Below are 23,183 nucleotides of genomic sequence, written 5' to 3'. Positions count from 1 at the left end.
AATGCGAGTCAACAAACACAATGACATGGCCTTTGACCCGTGACCCATGTGGAAGAGGTTAATAGTTAACATGAAACAATATTAATAAAACAGCATTTTTCCTTAACGAGAACTTTAAAACTTGTTCATATAGTATTGGAAATCCATTTTCAAGTTTCTCAAATCATTCTTCAATTCTTTTATTTAGGCTAAGTTAAATATACCTGTTCTGTCTTTACATTTTTTTTTAAATTTTACTTTTGTTATCTGGAATGCATAAATAAGACTGGATGCATGCAGCTTGTATGACACTAGCTCATTGGCTATAAGGGGGAAAAACTTTGCATACCTTTTGAGGATTTACATTTAATATCGAACAATTTGCTTTACTTGTAGGTTATTAGAACTCTATCAGCTGATTTTGTTTTTCATACAGTGTTAAATTCAGTCACTTGACCATAATTGTTCTTCTAGACAAAGCTGTATGTTTTAGTAATTCAAGGGAGTGTAATAACTGATTTGTTTTTTGATACTCATTTTTGGAGAAATATACAGGAAAATAAAGCATTAGACCGCATACGTTTCCCCCCATTCTTATAAAAATCCTGATTATTTTTTTTTGGCAAATTTAAATTTCTGGTTTTTCTGTGAGACTTTTTTCTGTCTGAAGACTATTATTAAGAACTTCTGATAAAAAAAATACTGCATAGATCAAAACTGAAATAATTTAAAAGTAACAAATTAATCATGACAATATTGTATAACAAATATAATATAAATATATAACAACATAAATAAATACACTATATATTATAAACTAAATCCTTCTTTGATTAAGATACACTGAATCATTTGGCTAACTTGAGAGATTTAAGTTTGTCCTAAACTAATATAGTAAGCTAACCATACAAAATAATCTTTGTAATTTTAATATTAAAAAAATTAATAAGTAATATTTAGTAAAACTAACCATGAAAAAAGGAATAGGTTATTACTTACAAAATGCATATAAAGTTACCTGTCATTTGTTATTAAGATCCACAAAACATCTATTAATCCTATGAGCATTGGAAGGGGGGTCAAAGTGTGCATGTCTCAGTCTTGTACACAGTGCCATTCAACATATTACATATTTGATTTCTGTGTTTTGAATGTTTCATGTTACTCTACTTTTGTGATTTTGTTAACAGTTCATGTTAAAGAAAATACCAGATGTAGTATATGAGGATACTGACAAAATAGATATGCATTTAGGAGGTTCTAGAGGCTGTACAAATGCAGTATGCAAACTTTGGGATGGACAAAAGTATTTTTATTCTTCTCATGAACATCCCCTTTCACTCTGACTTTATTACCAATATTTTATTAATACATTTGATTTTGTGTAATGTTTACTAAAAGCTTGCCACATTTCATAAATTACATTTAGTAAGTTTGTAATTATAGTCAATTTGTTTCTCAAATATGGAGAGACTGTCCAATGGACTGACCTTGTGCACATTCAGTTAAATAAGTGAAATATAATTATAATTTTTATATGTTCTTGCAGTGGTGCACCTCCAGCATCACATGGGTGATATGAAAATTAATATATTTCATAAGCAAAGGTACATTACAGGGGATAACTTGTTTCAACAAAATTGTATATCAGCAGTAGCATTTGGAAAAATGTGTATATCACTGCACCAGCATATGAATATCATGCTTTATCGGGTATATGTAACGTATAAAAAAAAATATTGAATGAATTTGTTTGAATCTTGAGAAAAAACGTTGAAAATACTAATTTCTGTGGTAAATATTTTGATACTATACTTAGTAGGCAGTGGCTATAGTTATGTGTCCTTAAACCTTTTCTTCTTTTAAATTTTTTATGGCAGTTTGTATTGCATATGATAAATACCAATATTTGGCATTCATGAGTGTGTGTGCTCTTTCAGAATACATCGTAACATAGTTGCCACTGGTAAAAACAATATTTTGTACGTTGGCAATGTAATTTCTTCAAATGAAGAACTTACTCGTGCAGTAAATCAGTATAAAAAGAAATATTTATTCAATACATGTAAGAAGTATTAGTTATGCTAAAATGTCTTGCGATTCTAAGAAAGAAATCAATCATGTGCTGTATTTCACAAGCTACAAACAAGGGGGCAGGACATGCAGCCTGCAGTGACAACAAAAGCTAGTTGTAGAATGTTAATCACAGCAAACGTAGCAGAAATTAGGATTCTATATCTTAAAAATGACTTTGAATAGTTTTATTTGAAGTACTTTCAATTTTTGGTATAAGGTGGTATGTTTGCCATCATAGAAATTACATGGCAGTTTGTGCTATGCGAGCGCAAGATTGAATCGCAAGTAAGGCTGACTTGTATTGTTAAGTGTTATAAAATACTGGACAAATTATTCCTTGCATTATGTGCTTTTCTTCTTCTCTAATGTACATGTTTTATAATGGAAGGGAGGTAAGACTAACTTTTCTTTTACATTTGTTTAACAGAAAAACACTTCAGCCAAAAAAAAAAAACTTTATAACTTTACCAGAATACTCCTAGTGTTCATTCTAAAGGTATGAAATATTCCAGACCTTAATGCTGTTGGAATACAGTGAGTAATCTTATGAAACACTTAGTTATGAATTAACTTTCATGTAAGTTATCAGCTTCTGTACATGCTATAATTACACTTCTAAAAAAAAAAGTATACTTTAGGTTTATGATGTTAGCCAAAACTAGTACATAAATTACAAATAATCACTTAACACTCTAAGATAGGACTTGTGAGAAATGTGTTTATAGCATCATGATCGCAGTGCATTATTAAAACTACTGTGTAGGCTGCACTGAACATTCTAAACAATTTAGACATGACATCACTTAAATTTTAGCACATATGTTTTCAGTTTAAATGAGTTTGAGCACATCATATACAGTATTTCATTTTATATATACAGAGAGTTTACATTTATGTTATGATTGGATGGAGCTGTTCGGGTACTTTTTGAATTTTTTTTTTTAACAGATGCTTATCCTCCAAAATATCTGCCACCTGTGATGTCTCCTGTTGACAAGCAGCAGCGTCCTTTAACAGCTCAAACAGGTCGTGGTGTTCCTGTGGATCTATTGGACGGGGTATTGACAGTATCATCCAAAATCTTACAAACTAGAGCAGATCATAAATTCAGGTATAATATTTGCTTACTGTCTTTACTATCATTTCCTTCCTATTTACTTGTTTGTTATCTTTCAGCTAAATATAATTTAAATTGTGGAATTTCTGTTATGAAATCATAAATTTTTATGAAGAAGTGAAAACTATAATCAGGAAGAACTTGAATTTGTGACTTAGCCAACTAAGCCACTGCATCTTGAGCATTGCAGTTGTCAGTTTTCATTTCAGAATCCAGTTAATTTAATTTTTTATTAAAAGTGTCAAATTTAAAGAATTTAATTACAAAAGTTTAAATTTGGTACTTTGTCTATGCAATTGAAAAATTTTCTGAAGAAGTGAAAACTGAATCCAGGCAGGATTCAACTCTGTTTTAAATAACATATAGGTTATTAGGCCCGAATGCTGATTTTTCATTATTATGTAAATACCTTACATAAAAATTCATAATCATAAGGGAGTTTAAAATATTGACTTATACACATAAAAACAAAAGGCAGCAGAAGAGACAGACAAATAAAATTATGTTACAAACTAAGAATGCAGGAAAGGTAAAATGTACTTCAATAAGATAGGTATCTGTAGAAGTAGGGCCCTTACAGTAAAGTTGATATGCTGTCTGTAAATTTAACCTCTGTTTGCAAGGTTTATATGTTAAAGATTAGGAAAACAAACTAACAGTAAATATGGGCATTCAAGACCCCAATGTTTAATATCTGAAACTATCATTCAGTTGTGAGAAGGTAGCCGGTCCTAATGAACTAGAATCATAAATATAAAATTAAAACAGAGTATTGTAACTGAAACAGTAGGTGTAAAAAGTAAAACTTTTCTCATGTGGTTGACATTCTAGTCTCTATAGAGGTCATGTACCTATATCAACAGTACAATAAAACCTGAGATAGGTTAAAAATTACAAGTGTTAACCCTCTTGATACAAGTAGATGAAAGTGTGCATGTCACAACTTTTTACAGTTTTTTTCAAAACTTAATTAAACTACTTTATTATCAATGTATACAATTAAACTTGGTATCAAAACATAGTTAATAAATCAAATTTTAATGTTATACAAGTTTTCATTTCTTAGTTTCAAAAGGAAATATTTAAATCAATTTTCAATCTCCTCTTGCCTGGTCTGACTTACCCTTTTTTTATTTTTTCATCACCCCTCTGTGATATCCTGAGTTTAACATAAATTTCCTATTACAGTATCAATATTACTAAGACATTGTCTAATTTTTATAGTCTTCATTCTCCTTTGTGTATGGAGATATAAGCCAGAAAGTCAAACTCACTTGCCATATGCCCTCTTGTTATATCCCCTTTTCACAAATTTCCAGTAATATTTTCTTACATTTGCTATTGCATCACTTATAAGCAATAGAAAGACAAGATTTTAATTTTCTGAACTACATGAAATGATTCTTTGTTCTCGGTATAGATTTTTAGATGTTTCACTTACACATTCAAAGCTGCTATAACCATGTTCAGATGGAACATTTAAGGAAATTATTTTAAAACAGATAGAAAGTCAGTTATATTATTGTAATTATAGGGCATAGTTTACTTTGTGCATATTATTAATGTGTGTTTTTAAGTGCATATTTGAAATAGATAATTATTTGATATACTAGTACCATCATTACAGGAAAGTAGGCTTAAGTTTCATTGATGGGCCAACAACAACAAAAAACAAAGAGGCCAAACATAAGTACTAAATTTCTTGTTTTTTTATGCATATTTTTTATTTATTGTTTTAAAAGTATCTGAAGTATAAAAATGAGAAACTTATTAGGTTAGATAATAATAAAAAAAAACAAAAAAACTTTTCTCCACAAGGTATGTTCACAAGTAGATCGTGCGTTAAATCATTCAATACTGCAACTTGAGCTGTGCATTTGCCAATGTAATTTACAGCTTGTATAGCAGGATTATTATTTAAACAGTTCAGAGAGCAATAAAATATTAAATTTAAATAAAGACAGATGTAAACTGTCCTGAGCCTTAAACTGTTTAGGATAAATAATTGTCATTAGAAAGAATAAAAGGTAATTCAGATTTCGTTCTTTTTTTTCCTGGTGGTTACTAGGTCAGTCAAATCAGCCAAGTCTATATTGTGTTAGGGTAGTCTAGAGAAAATAACAAATCAAATATAAAGTTTTACTGAAAAATCTTTTACGTTTTCATTTTGGAGGCATTAGAGGTTATGCAAATGAAATTTGAAAGCTGAGAGGAAAAGAAAAAAAAAAAAAAGTTTTTTTTTTACTTAACATAAAATTCACCTTGCACTCAGACTAATCAGAATCTGAATCAAACTGACTACATATATTCACAGACAAATCTTTAGTATAAATACTTAATTAAAAATTCTGAATTTTTTGTGTACAGAAGACTTGTAATGTTTTCTTGAAGCATGCTAAATTTCATGAAGATACACTTACTGCATCAAAAGTTATGTGAATTATCGTGTTTACCTGTTGTTGCAAAATTGGTCAAAATGATTGAGCTGGACCCATGTAGAGAGAGTTAAACAAATGAAAAAATTGAATTTTTCCTTCAAAGTAGCAGTTTACTTTTCTTTAGTTCTTAGAATTTACACTAAAAGGTTGTTTTAAACTTCTTTTATTAAGGTACATCAGGTTATATGACTTGACTTCATTATCTTAGTTGTATATAATATAGTTTTTAAATATTTGTGTTGTTTTGTATACACACATCCTTATATTTGATATCATATGCACTTATAGTTCCAATTGAGTTTTCCAGTTTTCTTTTTTTGACACTTGTGTTTCTTATATATATATATATATATATTGCTATCATAGACCCAGGAGTGAAATTCTGCTGGTACTCACTGGTACTGAGTACTGGAACATATTGTTTAAGGAGGTACAAGTACCAGGACTTATTTGAGCTGCTTTTTTGGATACGCGTGCATTCAATTATTCCATCAGAAAGCATTTCTTCTTTTTTTTAAATTATAATAAATAATTAAAAACAACGTTTTGTATTTACACAATAAAAACTTTATTGAAATATCACTCTACAAGTACATGTTTCAACGTGATCTACGTCATCCCCAGGAGTAACTTACAAGGCTATTTTATACTTTCTCCTTGTCACATTAATTCATTGTTATTTGCATATTTTCTTGGTGTAATAAAAAAAAAGTATTTATTCATTGACACTCTAATTGTCGTTCTTTATGTTTACATGTAGATTTTTTTTCTTTTTCAATAACAGGTCCACTTCACCCAGCTGGGTACCCCCTACTTTCATTTTTGAGAATTTTACTCCTGCATAGAACAAATGGTTACAGTAACAATGAAATACAGTGTAACTGTTTAGAAACACTGCACTATATAAACCAGTTGTGTAAAGATGATGAATGCAGATGATTTTCATGTTCTTATTTTCACATTTGTTCTTAGTTTGTGAAAGTAATTATTTCCCCACAATATTCATTTGCTATGGACCAACCTTCACAGTAAATGAAGTGTAGCAATAGGAAAATCAAATTAAAACAAGAATTATGCTACATGGTTTTCAAAGCTTGGCTTAATCGCATTTTAAACTTTTTAATGTTTACCTTTACTTGCAAGTAAAAAAAAAAGGTTAAAGGCTTGGCATGTTGTTTTTTTTTGTCACTCCTTTGGGCTAGACCAATTTCTTAAGATAACACCTTCTCCTCATTAGCCTTAGGGTAGCATAAGCAAAAGGTTAAGATCACATCTTATTTTAAGCACCACATAATTTCTCAGTATTCTTTGAGCATTAACAAAATTAACTGATAGTAGTACTGCTGTATTTCTTCTGAAAAGTATTGAGAAATTAATAGGTTGCTGTATTTCTGTCCTTTGAAACTTGCATAGTATGATAGAATATTTGGTAGTGAGAGAAGACATTAAACATAACATTACAAGAGAAACGTTTTTCTTTTTGCTGGTAATTACTTGATTATTATTCACTGCTACATGCTCATTTTCTGCTCCTCCACTATTTTTATATCATGTAGAAATGTGCGTGTTAAAGTAAGAATAGTAAAGAAAACTTCTAAACATAAATATTTCTCTGATTCATCAATTAACCAATAATTTGTAACTTTTTTTCTTTATCTTATACTGCCCAAGGACAAATTTTGTTTTATTGGCAATCCGTAAAAATGCTATATTTTTAAGATTTATTGTTTAAGTGCAGTTATACTTCTCATACAGTTTCAAATACATTGTTGCATATTGAAACTTTTGGGCATTTAAAAATAATATATGAAAGTTTTTTTTTTTAATTTCTACAACTTAGCTCAGATTTGGCGATTTTAACTGCCTTTTTTTCAAACTTTTATTTCTTAAAATTTTACTGTCAGTCTTTCAATTTCAATTACCTATCTGTTTTGATATAAGATAGTACTGAGAGAAGACTAGAAAAGTATTTCTTTACATGGAAGCTCATTGCAACTATGTCACTTTAATTAGAAGGCTACTTCAATTAGATCACTTATGAAGTAATATATGAATGGTGTTTCCTGTTTTTGAACAGTACTTATCCTAACTTTTCAATTTCCTAAAGCATGTTAATGACAGAAAGTTTATTTGTAAATCTGTTATTGTCAAGGGTAGTAGCTCATACAGTCACCTAAAGTTAATTTACTAATTAATTGCTAATGTCTTTGTTTAATACTGTTAGGTACTAGTTACAAATAATTAATTTTCCATAATTATAATAAACAATTAGTAACAAATTAGTAATTAAATTTACATGATCATCTAGTACTAACAATGACAATAATCTCTATCTGATTGCCACAACATTATGGTAAGTACTTAACTAAATCAATTTCTCTCATTTAATTAAATAACTCATCTAAACTTCATAATTTTAAGAAAAGTTTTCACTTTCCAAAGATTTTATTTTTCAAGATATTGTGAAATTTTTGTTTTGGCTAAGCCTTAGATAACACACAAGTTTGAGTATGTTATGTTATATATATAACATTTGAGGTCACTGTGAAACATTATGTATCAGTGCTACATTTTGATATTCTTTGGCTTTTTGTAGTTAGTTTGATGCCACCAAAAACATCACTCTTGGGGAAGGGTATATAAAATGTTTTCACAAAATATTCATACACTTAGATCATAATGATGTGTTTAAATCTGTGATTTAGAATTTCCAAGATGGAGGTATACCTTGTACTTAATAGCATTTAGAAAGCAAATGAACATTGATCAACTATGGGCATCAAGAACATCCAGAAAGAGACTTGCAATATCATATCTTGTCATATCACATCTGTGGTAACCAGATTGCAGGGTCTTACTCCACAAACACAAAAGTCGGATGTAAAAGTTGTCCACATACCCAGGTAACAGAGCGCAACATAATAAAAAAAAAAGTATATCCCTCTAGAAAAGTGACACAAGCTGCTTCCACAACAAATCCAGGTAAGGAAGGCCAACTGCAGAAAGTGGTATGAACAATATCTAGTCAGGGAAACAATGATAGTACTTTGTGACACATGACAAAGTGTATGTGTACATTGATAACTGTAACATGTCTCATGCTATTTCATACAGACCAATGGGTGAAAAGAAATTTCCAAAAATGATACACAGCATGTTGCAAATATTTTTCAAAGGCAATCATGATCATTGCTGGATACTGTACCATTGATGAATTAGGGATCAAGATAGTGGATACAAAGTTCAAGATAAACTGATTATTACTACACTAATGTTCTGGATGCTTTCTACTACATATTAATATCAGCTTTGTTCAGAAATGAGATCAATAGGTATAGGCTTACCAAGATAAGACTTCTAGTCATAATTCCATTTAACCTATGAAGAATGAAATGTGTATTCATGCTATTCCATGTGAAAAGATACAGCTCAAGTCACTAGAAGCAGCATCTATAGATTTCTTTGTGATTGGATTGTTGAAAGGGCACTGGGAAATCATTGTCTTCTACACTGGATGGATTATGTAAAGCAAGCAGGGAAGAGTGGTGTGAATTAGATGTGACAGCCTTAAATAGAGCCTTTTGAAATGAAAACTATACTGCAGGGCTATTGGCAAGATGCACAGCTTGAGGTGGCAACATGGACTGTAACAACATAGTGATGCTCCAGATTGTTTTGATATATTCAACCCTCTGTATAATCAAGCTTGCTGTACTTAACAATGGCAGTGTTTACATTACAAGTTAATACCTTTAAAAAAAATGTGTCAAAAATGCATTAATTTCTTGAGAAAATTAGTTCTTATTTGATATTAAAATCTCATTATAATACGTTTCAAAATTGAGTAGGACTTAATGCATGTGGCAGAATATTGTGGTACCTCATCATGTGCTCTAGGCCTTTTTTTTTATTTCTTCACCATTTTAATTTTTAACATATTAACAGATATTTGGAAAATGATTATATTAAAATACTTTTTTTTATAAGAATTAAACATTGAAAGGTTCTACTTAGTAAGCAGTGATGGTTATTCTTTAAAGATGATTGTGCATTTGTGAATTCTTTTTTTTAGTTATAATGTACTTACCCATATATTGGAAATGAATTTTTGTAAGACATACCTGGAGGAATATTGTGAAAGATACATGATTATAACCTTTTCCCTTTCACTTATAATTTTTAATAGATGAACATAAAGCATTTTACAGTGGACCCCAAAACTATGTATCTGATGACATAGAACTAATTATAAAAAATAAGGTTTTAACAAGATATACATTAATGTGATTTGATCATAATAATTTACTTTAAGTACTAGTTCTTAAAACTGAGCTAACTACAGAGGTTTATCCAGATCATGTACTAATACTGTATCATTATTTTAATAATAAAATTTATTGGAAATATATTCACTACTTAATTGGTAATTGAAAGTCTCAAGTAAATTCTTGCCATATCCAGCCCAGATTCAGGAGTCAGCACTAGACCTGGATCAAGTATGATTACATTCCATAAAGGTTCATCTTCGCGAACTTCACGACCTACATCCAGCAGGACAATATTTGGACCTCCTGCATCCCTTTCTCATTTAGCAAGAGTTCCATCAGCTGGTCCACAAAAGAGTGGCATCAGAGGTCGAGAGCTTAGCAGACTTCACATGCAGACTACTCTTCCTGAGGTAATGAGATTTGAAATGAACTACCTTATAAACCTAACTACTTTGGTAGTATAGCTGTTTAGTTAACTGTACAGCAGCATATCAAATTTTAATATTTAAAAAAAAATAATTGTTACTACTGCATTTCAGTGATTTTTCAGAATCTATATGTTGTAAATTTGTAATATTTATTTAGTGTAATATTCAAAGAGAAATTAAAAATGCTACAAAATTTCTTTTTTTTTATAGAATTTTTCTTCCCATCCCATGTGGACTAAATAATTACTAATTAATCACAGCTTTGAAAATAGCTAGAGGTAACATTTAAATATGATTGGGTAGAGCATGTTATAAGCTATATACACATACCTGTCAAGTACTACAGGTTGGCCACAGTAACTGTTTTTTTATTAGCTTAGAAACCCTACAGTCTTTTTACTGTTCACTATGGATTCAATGTCATACTGAGTTAGCCTTTTTTTTGGCAAAATAAAGTATTATTATACTAATTTGCAGTTATTTTAAGCACCTTACAGTGATACTCTGTTGTATCATTGTGTAAGAGCTATTGTATCAATATCACAGCTTCCATCTTCCAAAATGGCAACTCCTTGCAAGAAGGCAAAAGTCGTGCAATCCTGTGGGTACTTTAAAAAAATTATGGGTTTTCATGGTAATAACTACAGGTAAACACCGAAATGGGCTGACAGGTATGGTCAGTGTAGAGTTAAATAAAGTGGTGTGAACAGTAATTTATGGTTTCATGGGAAAGAGCTCCTGTCAGACAAAGGAAACTAATGGGCAGCTCAAAAGACTAAAAAATAAGCTACAGTTCTGGGAATTTTTTAGATACTCTTTAAAGTGTTTTAATGTTAATTTATTTATTCAAACAATGCACATAAAAAAGAACTTATTATTTATTAAAAAGATATTATTTTTTTATTGCAGTTAAATTAATTTTGACCACGAATATTGTTAGCAAAAGGTTTAACACAAAAATACAAAACCATATAATCTGAGCACTTTTGAAAGCTGGATCTTTCTTTTTCAAGGGCAAACTGTAGAAGAAAGGTCCACCTTTTGAAAGCAATTGGGCTATAGGGTTTTGTTTTTGTGTGTTAAATTGGTTTCTTGAACCTAAACGTTTTCCTAACAGCATTAATGTTAGCAAAAAATTTTTACCCAGCCTGACGAAGATAGTGGTGACACCATCATGTAAGGCTAAGTTGTAAGTCATCAATAACTATTCTTTAGTTTTATCTGTAATTTTTGTGATTTATAGCCAGAAGTGTTGAATAGAGCTGGGCAATTAGTGAAATTTGATAATCGATTAATTGATGGGCCTGTATATTTTATAGTATTTTATTCCTAGAAATTTCTTTTCACACAAACATAATATTTGATGAATGAATTACTAATGTTAGTTAAACATCACCACTATGCAGTTACCATGATGTTTCTTTTTAAAATATGAATAATCTCACACTAATATACTGTAAATAGAATGATTGAGACATATTTAACTTTTTCTATCACCATTACCAATAAGGTTAATATTGTTTTTATTTAAAAAAAAATCATGATTGAATGTTGTTTGAATAACATAAACATGAAAATAATACTCAATAAAGATTTCATTCATTAGAATATTTTGCACTTGCCTACCATACTCACCATGCTGCTAAACATAACATAACTAATCTGATTTGGTAAACATAATTAAAAAAACTCATGTTTGTAAACATTACATCTCAATAAAACCATAGTATATTTACATCATAATTTTAAACAAAAAACCAGACATCAACAAGATGCTTTTATTAAACCATAATAAATCTCCAATCATGTTACTTCTTTGTTTCCTGTTGTATATATATCTTCCTATGTCTAAGTAAACTACTTTTACCTGATGATTACAAAACCTTCTCCAAACATTATACATTTGTTACTGTGTTAAACTTGTAATAAAGTTTTCTTTGTTACTCATTCAACCTGTCTATAAAATTTGTAAGCTTACCTTATCCTAAGTTATCTAAATTCTTCTCATTGAAGAAGATTTCTGTAACTTTCAAACTCACAAATACTTCCACAGTTCACAAATGGCAGAAACTGTAAAAAATATATTAAACCTAGATATTTATTATTACGTGATAGTCTAATTCTTGCTCTATCCATAGTATCCCATTGATTATTGTAATGATTGAAAATACTAACTTTGATTAAGTAACCAATTAATCAATTAATTCACCAAAGTTTATTGGTGACTACTGCAATCAGCAAAATGATTTTATGAAGTATCAAAAGAAGTATATGTTAATGAACACCAATCAAGTTGATACTGACTAGATATATAAAATGGAACTTTCTAATCAACAATGAAAAAACATTTAAATTCTAAGGTAAAGGAAGTATTTTAGTGTTTTTCTGAAACAGTATCTCCTTTAAAAAAAACAAAGTAAAAATGTGAATTAAAACAAAATAAATTATATTATATTTTTAAGCCTCATCTAGATAGTATTTAGTAAGTTTATTCTAAGTTTCCTGCAACATAGTTTAATATTCCCACTATGAGAAAAAAAAAATCAAAGTATAACAGTGACACTTCTTTGATCTGGAAAGGGTTAATTTTTAACAAATATTTTTGTCTTTTAAGTTATAACCTATGGAGGATCATTAAAAGTAAAGTAAAGTTTTCTTGGGTTTCCTATTTGGCTTTTCTCTTAACAATTCATGTTATAACATTAATCATAGAGAGATGTGTATGACGAAATGATGAATGGATGTATATTTTTGTGTTTGATAATTCAAAATCAGCTGTCTTCGAGAACAAAAAAAATTGAAGCTATGTTTCTTGATGCCTTATAAAAATAAAGTATAAAGTTGTATCTTCTGCTTTTCTAAAACAAATTTGCATATGTACATTTATAATAATAGTTCAGATTTTGCATACTTTAAATTAAGATTTTACCATTGTTTGTTCTGAAGTAGGAAGATTAAAAACATGCAAGTAAAATGAGAATGCTATAATCTTGTATAGTTTTCTATTTTGTTATTTCTTTTCTTTTATTCTAGTCTGTACAAGAAGAACAATCTACGCTACCAGACATTGGAGTGATACAACTTAATTTTCCCACCAGTGCTCTCCAACATCAAGACAGCACTGACCAGAACTGTACACATTCATTACTTCCTCCTCTCACTACATCTGATCAGAACCAACTGCATCATGTAAGTGGCCTTTTTAAGTTAAAAATTTTGTAATTTTTTTGTAAATGCACTTTGTATGTAATTTTTCTTTGCACAACATGGACTGATTTATTTTGCTAAATAGGTTAAAATACTACAAATGGTATAAAAGACTAGCCATTATACAATTTTGTACATTCATATTAATTTTAATACAACACCCCCCCCAAAAAAAAAGAAAAATTAGTATTGCTACAGGGTGTGCATGATTTTTTAGAATGATTCTCTCTTTTATAAGTCGTCTTGAATTTGTAATTGAGAAAATAGAAGGAAAGATACATATTAACCAGATATTAAAATTTATTCAAAAGTGATTTTGCTTAATAAAAAATATCTTATTAGCTTTTCCTTGACAGTGTTTTGTAACTGATACAACCAGAAATATTCTGATCAGTTCTAGTATTGAATTAAAGGTCTTTTGGGCTGTGACTTGTGACAGTCAATAGATATATATCTGAAATGCTACTTTTAAATATCGCTGATTCAAAATACATAATGAAATAATTAAGAAGAATGGCAAAAAACACTTACACATAAGTGTTATTTAAAAAGGTCTGAAAAAAGAAGTTGTTTGCCATGTGAGCTTCAAATCCCAATATAAATAGGTCTTTTTTTTTATGTCAGTCACACAAGTTATCTGAGTTAGTATTTTTAGCCTGTTAGATGTTTATACCTCATATTAGCATTGCCTTATTTTATCACTTTTTTGTTTAATATATATAAAAAAACAATATTTTTTTTTTCTTAAGTTGTTGTTCAGAAGATAGGGAAAAATCAGACCACTAACTAAATTTTTATATTTCTTGGCCAATTCATTTACATTTGCTAAACCTTAATGTATTTAAGAGGTTCTGTAAGGCCACATATATTTAACTATGAATAGAATGATACTCTTATTGTGTTTATAGAAATTTGCTATTTTACAGTGCTAGGCCTAACTTGGTTATTTTAATTTTCATGAATATCTCTGAAAGAACTTCAACTCAGTTTGGAAATTTTGGTATTTTGCTTGAACCTAAGATATTCCTTCATAGGTTACATTCTCTCTTTGGACATAAATGAAAGGAAACAAAACATTTTGCTGTATTAGTAGAGGAACTACAGAAAGTGCAAATATACTCAATTTACACACAAAACAGTGAAGAATATTTTAAAAGATAACAATTAATCACTGTACTTTTTATGATATTTTTCTGTTCAATAAACTTATTAATTTTTTGCTGTAACTATTAAGACATTTCTTTTGAGCAAAAGTATTAAAGCACAAGCAAAAGTACCCATCCTCAGTGATTGGAAAAGCTTAAGTTAATCTATCAATTTAAATTATTTCATGGACTTTAAAAAGGTTAATTGTGTTGCACTCTTGGTTTCACTCAGAGCCAAAACTCTGAGCTACCTATACCGCCCACCGTGAAATGTAATTGTTGAGAATTTCAGTCATGCTAAGAGTCGTTCAACAATAACATACAGGAAATCTACATTTTTATTTATTAAGTTATGTCACATTTTGAAATGTGAATGATAGTGTGATTAATTCCCAACAATTTAGTGTAGAATATCCTGCTTGTGAAATAAAATTTGGCACCAACATTATTCATGCCTGTTCTCCCTTCATTTCAAAAATGAATGTTGAGCTTTGCCTACGTGCACAGCTTTGTAAATGGGAGACAGATGAACGCTCGGACAAACACCACAGTTTGCCATATATATGAGTGTGAAAGATACATTTAGTATCTCGTATTAATATCTGAAGCCTTTCCAAACAAAAATTATGTTTATTTACAGAAGAATTTCACCTCTTAATCATATTTCCATCATTTCTAATACTTTGGTCTGGTACTCCCCATAAATCATAATAATTTAAAAAAAGATTATTATTCTTAATAGAAACTTAATCTCAAATGCTTTACACAGAACTCTTAGCCTCCTTAGTATCAATTCTTGCAAACATTTAGCCTGTTTTTACTAATAAAAATCTATGAAATATGTATATAACTGAGTGTGTGTGTGTGTGTGTGTGACATATGACTAACATTTGACTTTTTTGTGATTAAACTTTTATATTTTATCATGGGATATTTTTTAATATCATGGTATTAATGTATTTGTAATATTTTCTGCTGTATCATTCAAAATGGTGAGGACTACAAGTGAAAATCATCAAAGAGTGTAGGTAATACTATTGTTTTTGTACAGATTTATCGTAATACTTGTCACAATTACTTATTATATATAATGTCCAACTTACGTAAAATTAATGTTCTTCTGCAGGGCATCAAATCTCCTGGTGTTTGTAGTAGAGTAAGTAGTGCTGCAGCAGATAGAATGCAGTATTTCTCATACTCACGCCCTAGCACCAGTAAAAGTAATAAGGTAGGTGTTATTGTTATCTGTTTGTTTTCTGCTGCCTTCTACACAGTAGATGTTAATATGAAAATTTATCTCTGCATCAGAAAAGTTGGTATTCTGCAGCCCACTACTAAATTTATACTTTTGGATTTTATCATTTAGTTGGCATTTATGCTTCTAAATAAGACACATTTCCATGATATTTTTTATCCAATACAGGTAGGTCACCGTATTTTAAGAAAATATTTATCTCTCAAATTTATTTTCACCAGTTCATAGAATTGCATGTGTTTTGTTTTGTACATTCTAGTAACAAAAGATTTTCTTAGTTTCCTAAAATCTGATAGATTTTTCTTGAATTGTATTACAAATATTTGTTTTACTCGGAAGACATTGAAAGTATTGCTGAAAAAAAAAGAAGTTTAATTCAAAATTAGACAGTCACACACACACACACACGTATAATCAATCTCAAGTCAGCTTGACTGGAGGTCATAAGATAAAAAAAAAAAAGAACCTTTACATTATCAATACAGTGCAGTTAGAATTCCATAGAATGTCCACCTAACTGTAAGGCAGCAGCAGATGTAGAAGAAAAGAGGCTTGAAATAGTAAAGTGTAGAAACCAATTTAAATTAAGTTTAACTATTCCATGATGCATATTGGAAGGTAAAAGCATAAGACCCAAGCATCATGAAAAAAGTAGGCCACAAATATATTTATAACACTTTGCCTCACATACCTCCAAGGCAAGAATTATAGAAACCCCTAACATCAATGAACTTTCAGGAGGTGACAACTAAATGGAATAAGTTGGAGCGTAAAGCAAAAGAAAACATACAACAGGAAAATATAAAACCATGACATAGAATTCTTTATACACACATTCTTTTCTTTCACAAATACCCTAAATATCAAAACCAACAAGTACATCAAAAGGGCAGCAGTGACTCTAGAATTAATGGTAAATTGCCCTTAAAAAAGGGAATGTCAGTTCTGTTGTGATATTTAGAAATAGAGATTAGCTAGATTAAGAAGAACAGAAGGTAGAAATTAGAAATGAAATAGAAAACACTAAAAATGTAAATGTTATAAGATAATCAAGTTACAGGAAATTCAGTATTTCCCCTGGCTTTTCATATTTTTCTCACTATCACTTTCTTCAAGTTAATTTTTTTTTTGCCTCAATTTTACTAAGCAAGAAATTTGCAAATCAATTTGATGAATTTCAAAATTCGAGTAAAAATAATAATTCTATCGTTTTTTTTTCCACAATTTTAGAACCGATATTTTTGCATTTAGGAACATTTTAAAATTTTCATTTCTGTACAGCCCTGAAGAATTTCTCCTGTAAGCAACACACTTATTAGTTTTTCTGGAACATTTTGGCCTGCTCCAAGGAATAGCTTTAAATTTGTTAAGAAGCTATCATCCCCTTAAGAATATGTTATCCATTTTTTGATTTTAGAGCCATTTACATTGCCTCTTCTGCTTATTTTTTGTACACACCTTAGTTGCTGCCTTTTTATGATGTCACATCTAGTGGTTCAATCATTAATGAATGAAACACAACTTTCAAAACAGCTATAAAGAAAGCTTAAATGTTATTGGTTAAAGCAAAAAATTATTATTTTCACATTGTAGTAGAGTAGATAAAGTTGTTTGAGTACTAGTTAATGGTTTCATGGGAAATTCACTTGTCAGAGCTCATGTAACATTGAACAAAGGAAGTTTTGAAGACTTGGGAACAAACCACAGTGCTGGGAATTTATTTTATAGTTTGTGTGTTAAATTGTATCTGCTTGAAATTTAATTCACTTAAAAAGAATTTCAGTCATCAGAATCTTTTGCCGTCACCTATCATATCACTAAACCTGACTAAGCTTACAAGATTTTTTATCACTAAAGAAAATTCTTGATTACTTTTATGTTTATTGTATTCACACCTAACCCCCTATCACCCCTCTAGGGGGCTACTATGTCTTTCCCATATTCAGCAGGTATGTCATCTATTTATTTCTAATTTCAATTCTGATATGTTTTAAAGAAAAACATGCTTTCATTATTCAGTAGTCAGTTTATTTGATTCACAAAAGATCACTGGAGGACTACTGCAAATTTAAAAGCAAATCAAATTGTGACCACATAGTTGCCTTAACATTAGCAAGTTGCCATGTTCAAAATGTTCAGATGATCTTCAAAAAAATGTGCGACAAAAGTTTACATGAAAATTACTTTTTTTTTTTTCAAAAAAATATTTTTCTTCAACATGTGCAAATATCACTGTTAGAGGAAGCAATAGAAAATGTTAGCACACTAACTTAAGGCACAAAATTTTTGGATGCTGAAAACATAAAATTGTGCTTTAAAAATTCTGTGCCAATAAATCAAAACAAAAACATTTCTTGCAACCCAAATTTCATATTGGGCTTCAACTGAAGAATGTTACAAATAAAAAGAATTAATAATAATAATATCTTCATAATCATGTAGCACAGAGATTTTGGCACCGAAGGAATTTTAGGTACTGTGTGGAGGGCCTTGGTTTGACCTTGTCTAATGTTGATGAATGTAACATCTTTGTAGTGCAAATGTTCTGTATGTGTGACAAGATCGTGCTTTTCCCTGAGAATGGTTATAGAAGACTTTCAGTATTAATATAAACCATGCTAATAAGATTTTAAACAAAGTAGTATGATAGAAAAGATTATATTTAAAGCTCATATATATATCTTGTGGTGAGAATAGATAGATCTGGGTATTAATTGGTTACATCAGATGTATACAAACAAATCAGAATATTTTGTTACAAAATTTAAGTACACATAAACACATTTGTTTTAATGTAATTTTAAAATGGTTTTCTATTAACATTAATGGTGGTTTGCTTTTTTCTCATTAGGGCAATATACCCCAGGGTATGTCACATCAGAGATCTCCACCTTTACAGCCTCTGGTAGTGACTGATGGTAAGTTATTCATATCCAGTTTTCACATTGTTTAATACAAAAAATGTCACTTCATACCATTTTTTGAAAACTGTTAAAAACTTTTTGTAAGTGTTTTTGAAGCATGTATACAAGATTAAAATTTATATAAGTATAATAATACTGTCTGTTGTATGTCCACGTAACTACTTCGCTGAGTGTGTTTAGATCTTCACCAAAATTGGTATGGAGGTTCATAAAGTCCATGCAGGGGTACATACAGATTTTAAGTTTTGTGGTTTTTATTGACGTTTTTGTGTTTTTTTTTTACCACTACCTCGCCCCCTGTTAATGGATCTTCACCGAATTTGGTATGAAGATTTGTTGGGTCCATGGGGAGATACTACAAATTTTCAATTTTGCATTTTGCAGTTTTATTAATTTTTTACTACTACTTCGCCCCCTGTTCATGTATATTCACCAAATTTGGCATGAAGGTTTGTTGGGTCCATGTGGAAATACATGCAAACAATATAATACTGAAAATATGATATAAAGAGGTGAATTTGGACTATTTAAGAAGTTTTTTCACGTAAATGGCATTGTTTTATTTTTTGTTACCTGTTCTATAATGCGATGAAATGAATTTCTTTTCATCAGGGCTTTGGGGTTACAACAGACATTCTGATTAAACAATTTGTTATTGTGCTCGTATTGGTCTGTTTTTGTTTTTTTTCATTTAGTTATTTGTTTTTATTTTTTTGTATCAGTCAGTCATTTAATTTTTATTTTGAAGGATTATAATAATGATTTATATATTTTTTTATGTATTTGACATAAACAAGGTCAGTAGGTAGAACAAATAATAATTAACCAATAATCAAGAGGTCATTTAAAAGTGGTCACTTATCTTGCCAGTTCTCCTTTGGTATATTTATGTATCTCCAGGAATTAATTTCAAGTCACTTCTTTTGTTAAGAATTCCTATTTGTTTCAGGCTACTGACTGTAATCTAAACAGATTCTTATGTTGATAGTCTATTTTAAGCTTTGAATTGTTGTTTCCTTATAAAACATCATTGGTTTTTGATGTGACTCTGCTCAAAGTTAGGGTTACCAGCAATCCCAGTAAAACTGGGATTGCCCCAGTTTTTTAGCTTATTTTTTCCATTCTGTTCAGAAACAGTAAAGTATTAAAATATATCAGTTTTTTCTTATCTCAATTTGAGTTTGACATGTACAGCTTCTGATTAGGTATAGCTTCTTTTAAGTTTTACTTGAAGAATCACTTGACAAAAACAGATCACACAGTGTAGTGTTCCCACCCTCTTTCTTATGTTTTCTTAACCTAATCTACTGTTAGGCAGCTGCAGAGATTGAGAAATAAAGACCTGCCCAGATGTGAAAAACAAAAAAGAAGCAACATTTTTCTGTTGAGTAGATTTGAGACAACTTAGTCATGTTTTTTATTTTATTATTTTTTAAATGGGTAAGCTTTTAACAAATTTTGTGATACAATAAAAATCAGCTTATTTAGCAAGTAATAAAAAATGTGTTATTGTACTTTAAACTATTTCAGAACAGTTACTTTGTTACTCCATATGGGGGGGGGGGGGGAAGTCACGGGTTTTTGCTCTCAAAATTTGGTAACCCTACTCTAAAGAAGCTTTAAAATGTAAATTTACAATTCTAGATGAAAAGGCTGCAATTTGGAGATTTTGGAATATTTCAGAGGTATACCATTGTTTACAGTTTGGAGAAAAAAATCACTGATTTTTAATTGGAATTTTTGAATAAGTTGTTATATCTTTTTAAAAATTATTATAATTATTTTTACAAGTATAGAGATAGTTTTGTAAATATAACATACAATCAGACTAGAATAGTATTGCCGCTAACCTTGGGTAACACCAGATTTATAGTTCAGTTCAGGTATCACTGTTGCTACAGTCAGATGAAAAAAGTTTCTAATTGAGCAAAAACTAAGAAAAACACAAATCCTTGCTAGAAACTGCTGGGAATAGAACTGTTAAGTGGCAATGTTCAGTGTACATGAGGTGTTCAAGTGAAGTTTGGTTATTTTGCCAAGATTATTACAATATGGGAATTTTTTTTTTTAGAATGTTTTCTTACTTTCTATTTCCAGCTAATAAAACTATTCATGTCTTTTAATATTTGTATATTACTTAAAAACAACAAAGATTTAAAATGTGTAAAATTTTATATATAAAGAGCTTTATTTCAACAAGTAGTCCTTCCCCAGGGGTGAACAGGAACAAAGACAATATATCACCCCCTGATCTGTGGAAAGACAGGAAAAGTCCTGAGAACATAATTACCTTAACCCCTCTGGTTACACCTCTCATACTTAGTAAACAGCAGGAGAAAGAACCTAACAAGAGAAGAACCAGTCCAGGCACCAGAAAGTCAAGTAAGTATATAATTTTAAATAATGATCACAGTAATCCCCATGATTACATCCAGAATTTGCCTCAGGAGAAGAATCTCACATTTATAGAACTATTTTCTGACAAAAAAGATCTAGTATGTACATAAAATGAAAGTTTTTGAATCCATCATTAAGCTAATATAGCATAGGATAACTAAAACTGAAGATTTTTTGTTGTCTGTCTTATTGGTTTTATTTATGCATTTGAAACAGAAGATGGAGGAGATATTTTTTTAGGTACTGTTTTAAATGTGTTGAGAAAATGAAGTCGGATTTTCTGCACTTACATTTTTTCCTTCCAAATGCCTTGGCATAAGTAGTTTTTTTAATAGGAATGTCTTTTGTTCTAGGCTGTTTCTGTTTTTTTACCAGATAATAATATGATTATTCCAGAAATTCAGTGATAGGATTTGATTTTATTCCAATTTTTATGATTGAATATCATAAGAATGAAGAGTTGTATTTTCCTTTATCACAAAGAATCCAATTTCATTTTATTAAAATTTGTTTGGGTGTATGTTTCCTTTTCCTTCTTGTTAGTATTTCTTTTGAAAGTGATGTATTGTTCTTTGTCCAGCATGCTTGAAAATATTATTGTTCACTCTAAACCTTTTTTATATTCTGTGGTATTATTTTTAATTAAGTACTGAATAAAGTAGTTAATGTTAATATTTAAAACACTGTGCTGAAGAACAGTAATTACATAACAGTCAAATAATTTTGGAGTGTTCTTTAAAATATCAATAAGTAAAAATAATATTTTTTTTATTATTAGCTGCTTTTTTATCCCTCTGGTGATTCATAATATTTTTATTAAATTTCTTATAAATAATTTAAATTTCTTTGTTTATGCAGGTCAACATCGTATTTTTCCTGGAAGATTAAAGAAGTTATAAGGCTATGATGCTCAAGATCATCCATCAACTTGTGTGATACTAGTCTGTTTTGATGTAAAGAACATCACAGTATTTTTATAATGTTGTTTTAAATTATTGTAACATTTAAAAAAATAAACAAAATAAACTTATTTATTTGCTGGTTTATTTCATATTTCAAATTCGTTGCATGACTAAGAATATTGCACAGTTTGCACAAGGCTCTCAGTGATGAAAAGGTCAAATGAGAAAATTTCAATAAGAGAAAAATAACTTATAAATTTAGAAAGTATTTTGAGAATTTAACTGGATTTACTTGGTTTTTATCTACATAATTCTGATTTGAATGAAAGTATTTTATCTGCCAAAACAATAGTTTTTACCTTTGGATATGTGCATAACTTGATCCTGTGTAAACAGGGTTTTTCCTTCCTCATGTAAAAGGCATTAAAAGCATTCATGGTTATGGTTCATGTATATTCTCTTAATATTAATTCATTAAATAGCACAAAAATTTAGAATATCAAATCTTGAACTACAATAAGTATTTGTTCTATTAAAAGAAACTTTCGGTGAATAATGTTACTTCGTTCTATGTATATTTATTACTTGTAGTGATTGAGAAGTATATGCAAAAGTATTATATTTTTATACCCGTTTTTGATTTGGTCAATAAAACTCTTCACATTCCCAGAAAAGTGGTGTAAGCTAAATAAATGCTCAGGTTATGGAGAGAATTTTCTGATTTGGACAGTATAATTAATATGAATGGACTAATAATCATTAATTTGGATTTAAATAGGAGTTGACTTGGTTGCACACAAGTGTTGTAATTTAAATTTCTTACAACTCTGGCGTGTAGAATTTGAACCTCCGACTAAAAGCGAGTGCTTTAACAACTAAGCTAGAAGGTTAATTCATTAGCAATTGTTAGTAAAGCATTTATTTAAAAAAACTTAAGCTACCACGATGTCACCCTATATGCACAAAATGGAAATGGTCGCCATTTTGTTTTTTGACCTCATTGACCTGAAATTGGTGTCAAAAACTTAAATTTTCCTAGGCATTTCG

The 23,183-nt window shown here is 29.7% G+C and overlaps 1 protein-coding gene across 3 annotated transcripts in view; it reads left to right on the top strand.

The window, feature by feature from the left end:
• LOC106460280 (protein FAM149B1-like) overlaps positions 1-22,268 on the top strand; it is a 57,650-nt gene extending 35,382 nt beyond the window's left edge. For all 3 annotated transcript variants that reach the window (XM_022386966.1, XM_022386965.1, XM_013919969.2), the window contains exons 11-17: positions 3,004-3,166; positions 10,072-10,288; positions 13,340-13,495; positions 15,785-15,886; positions 18,765-18,831; positions 21,052-21,219; positions 22,093-22,268. In XM_022386966.1, the coding sequence (XP_022242674.1) occupies positions 3,004-3,166; positions 10,072-10,288; positions 13,340-13,495; positions 15,785-15,886; positions 18,765-18,831; positions 21,052-21,219; positions 22,093-22,133 (914 nt within the window). In that variant the 3' untranslated portion in view covers positions 22,134-22,268. The remainder of the gene's footprint in view (positions 1-3,003; positions 3,167-10,071; positions 10,289-13,339; positions 13,496-15,784; positions 15,887-18,764; positions 18,832-21,051; positions 21,220-22,092) is intronic.
• The last annotated feature ends 915 nt before the right edge of the window (positions 22,269-23,183 follow it).

This window comes from Limulus polyphemus, unplaced genomic scaffold, assembly GCF_000517525.1.
Source record: "Limulus polyphemus unplaced genomic scaffold, Limulus_polyphemus-2.1.2 Scaffold740, whole genome shotgun sequence".
NCBI classification, from domain to species: Eukaryota; Metazoa; Arthropoda; class Merostomata; order Xiphosura; family Limulidae; genus Limulus; species Limulus polyphemus.
This window is presented reverse-complemented; position numbering and strand designations above follow the sequence as displayed.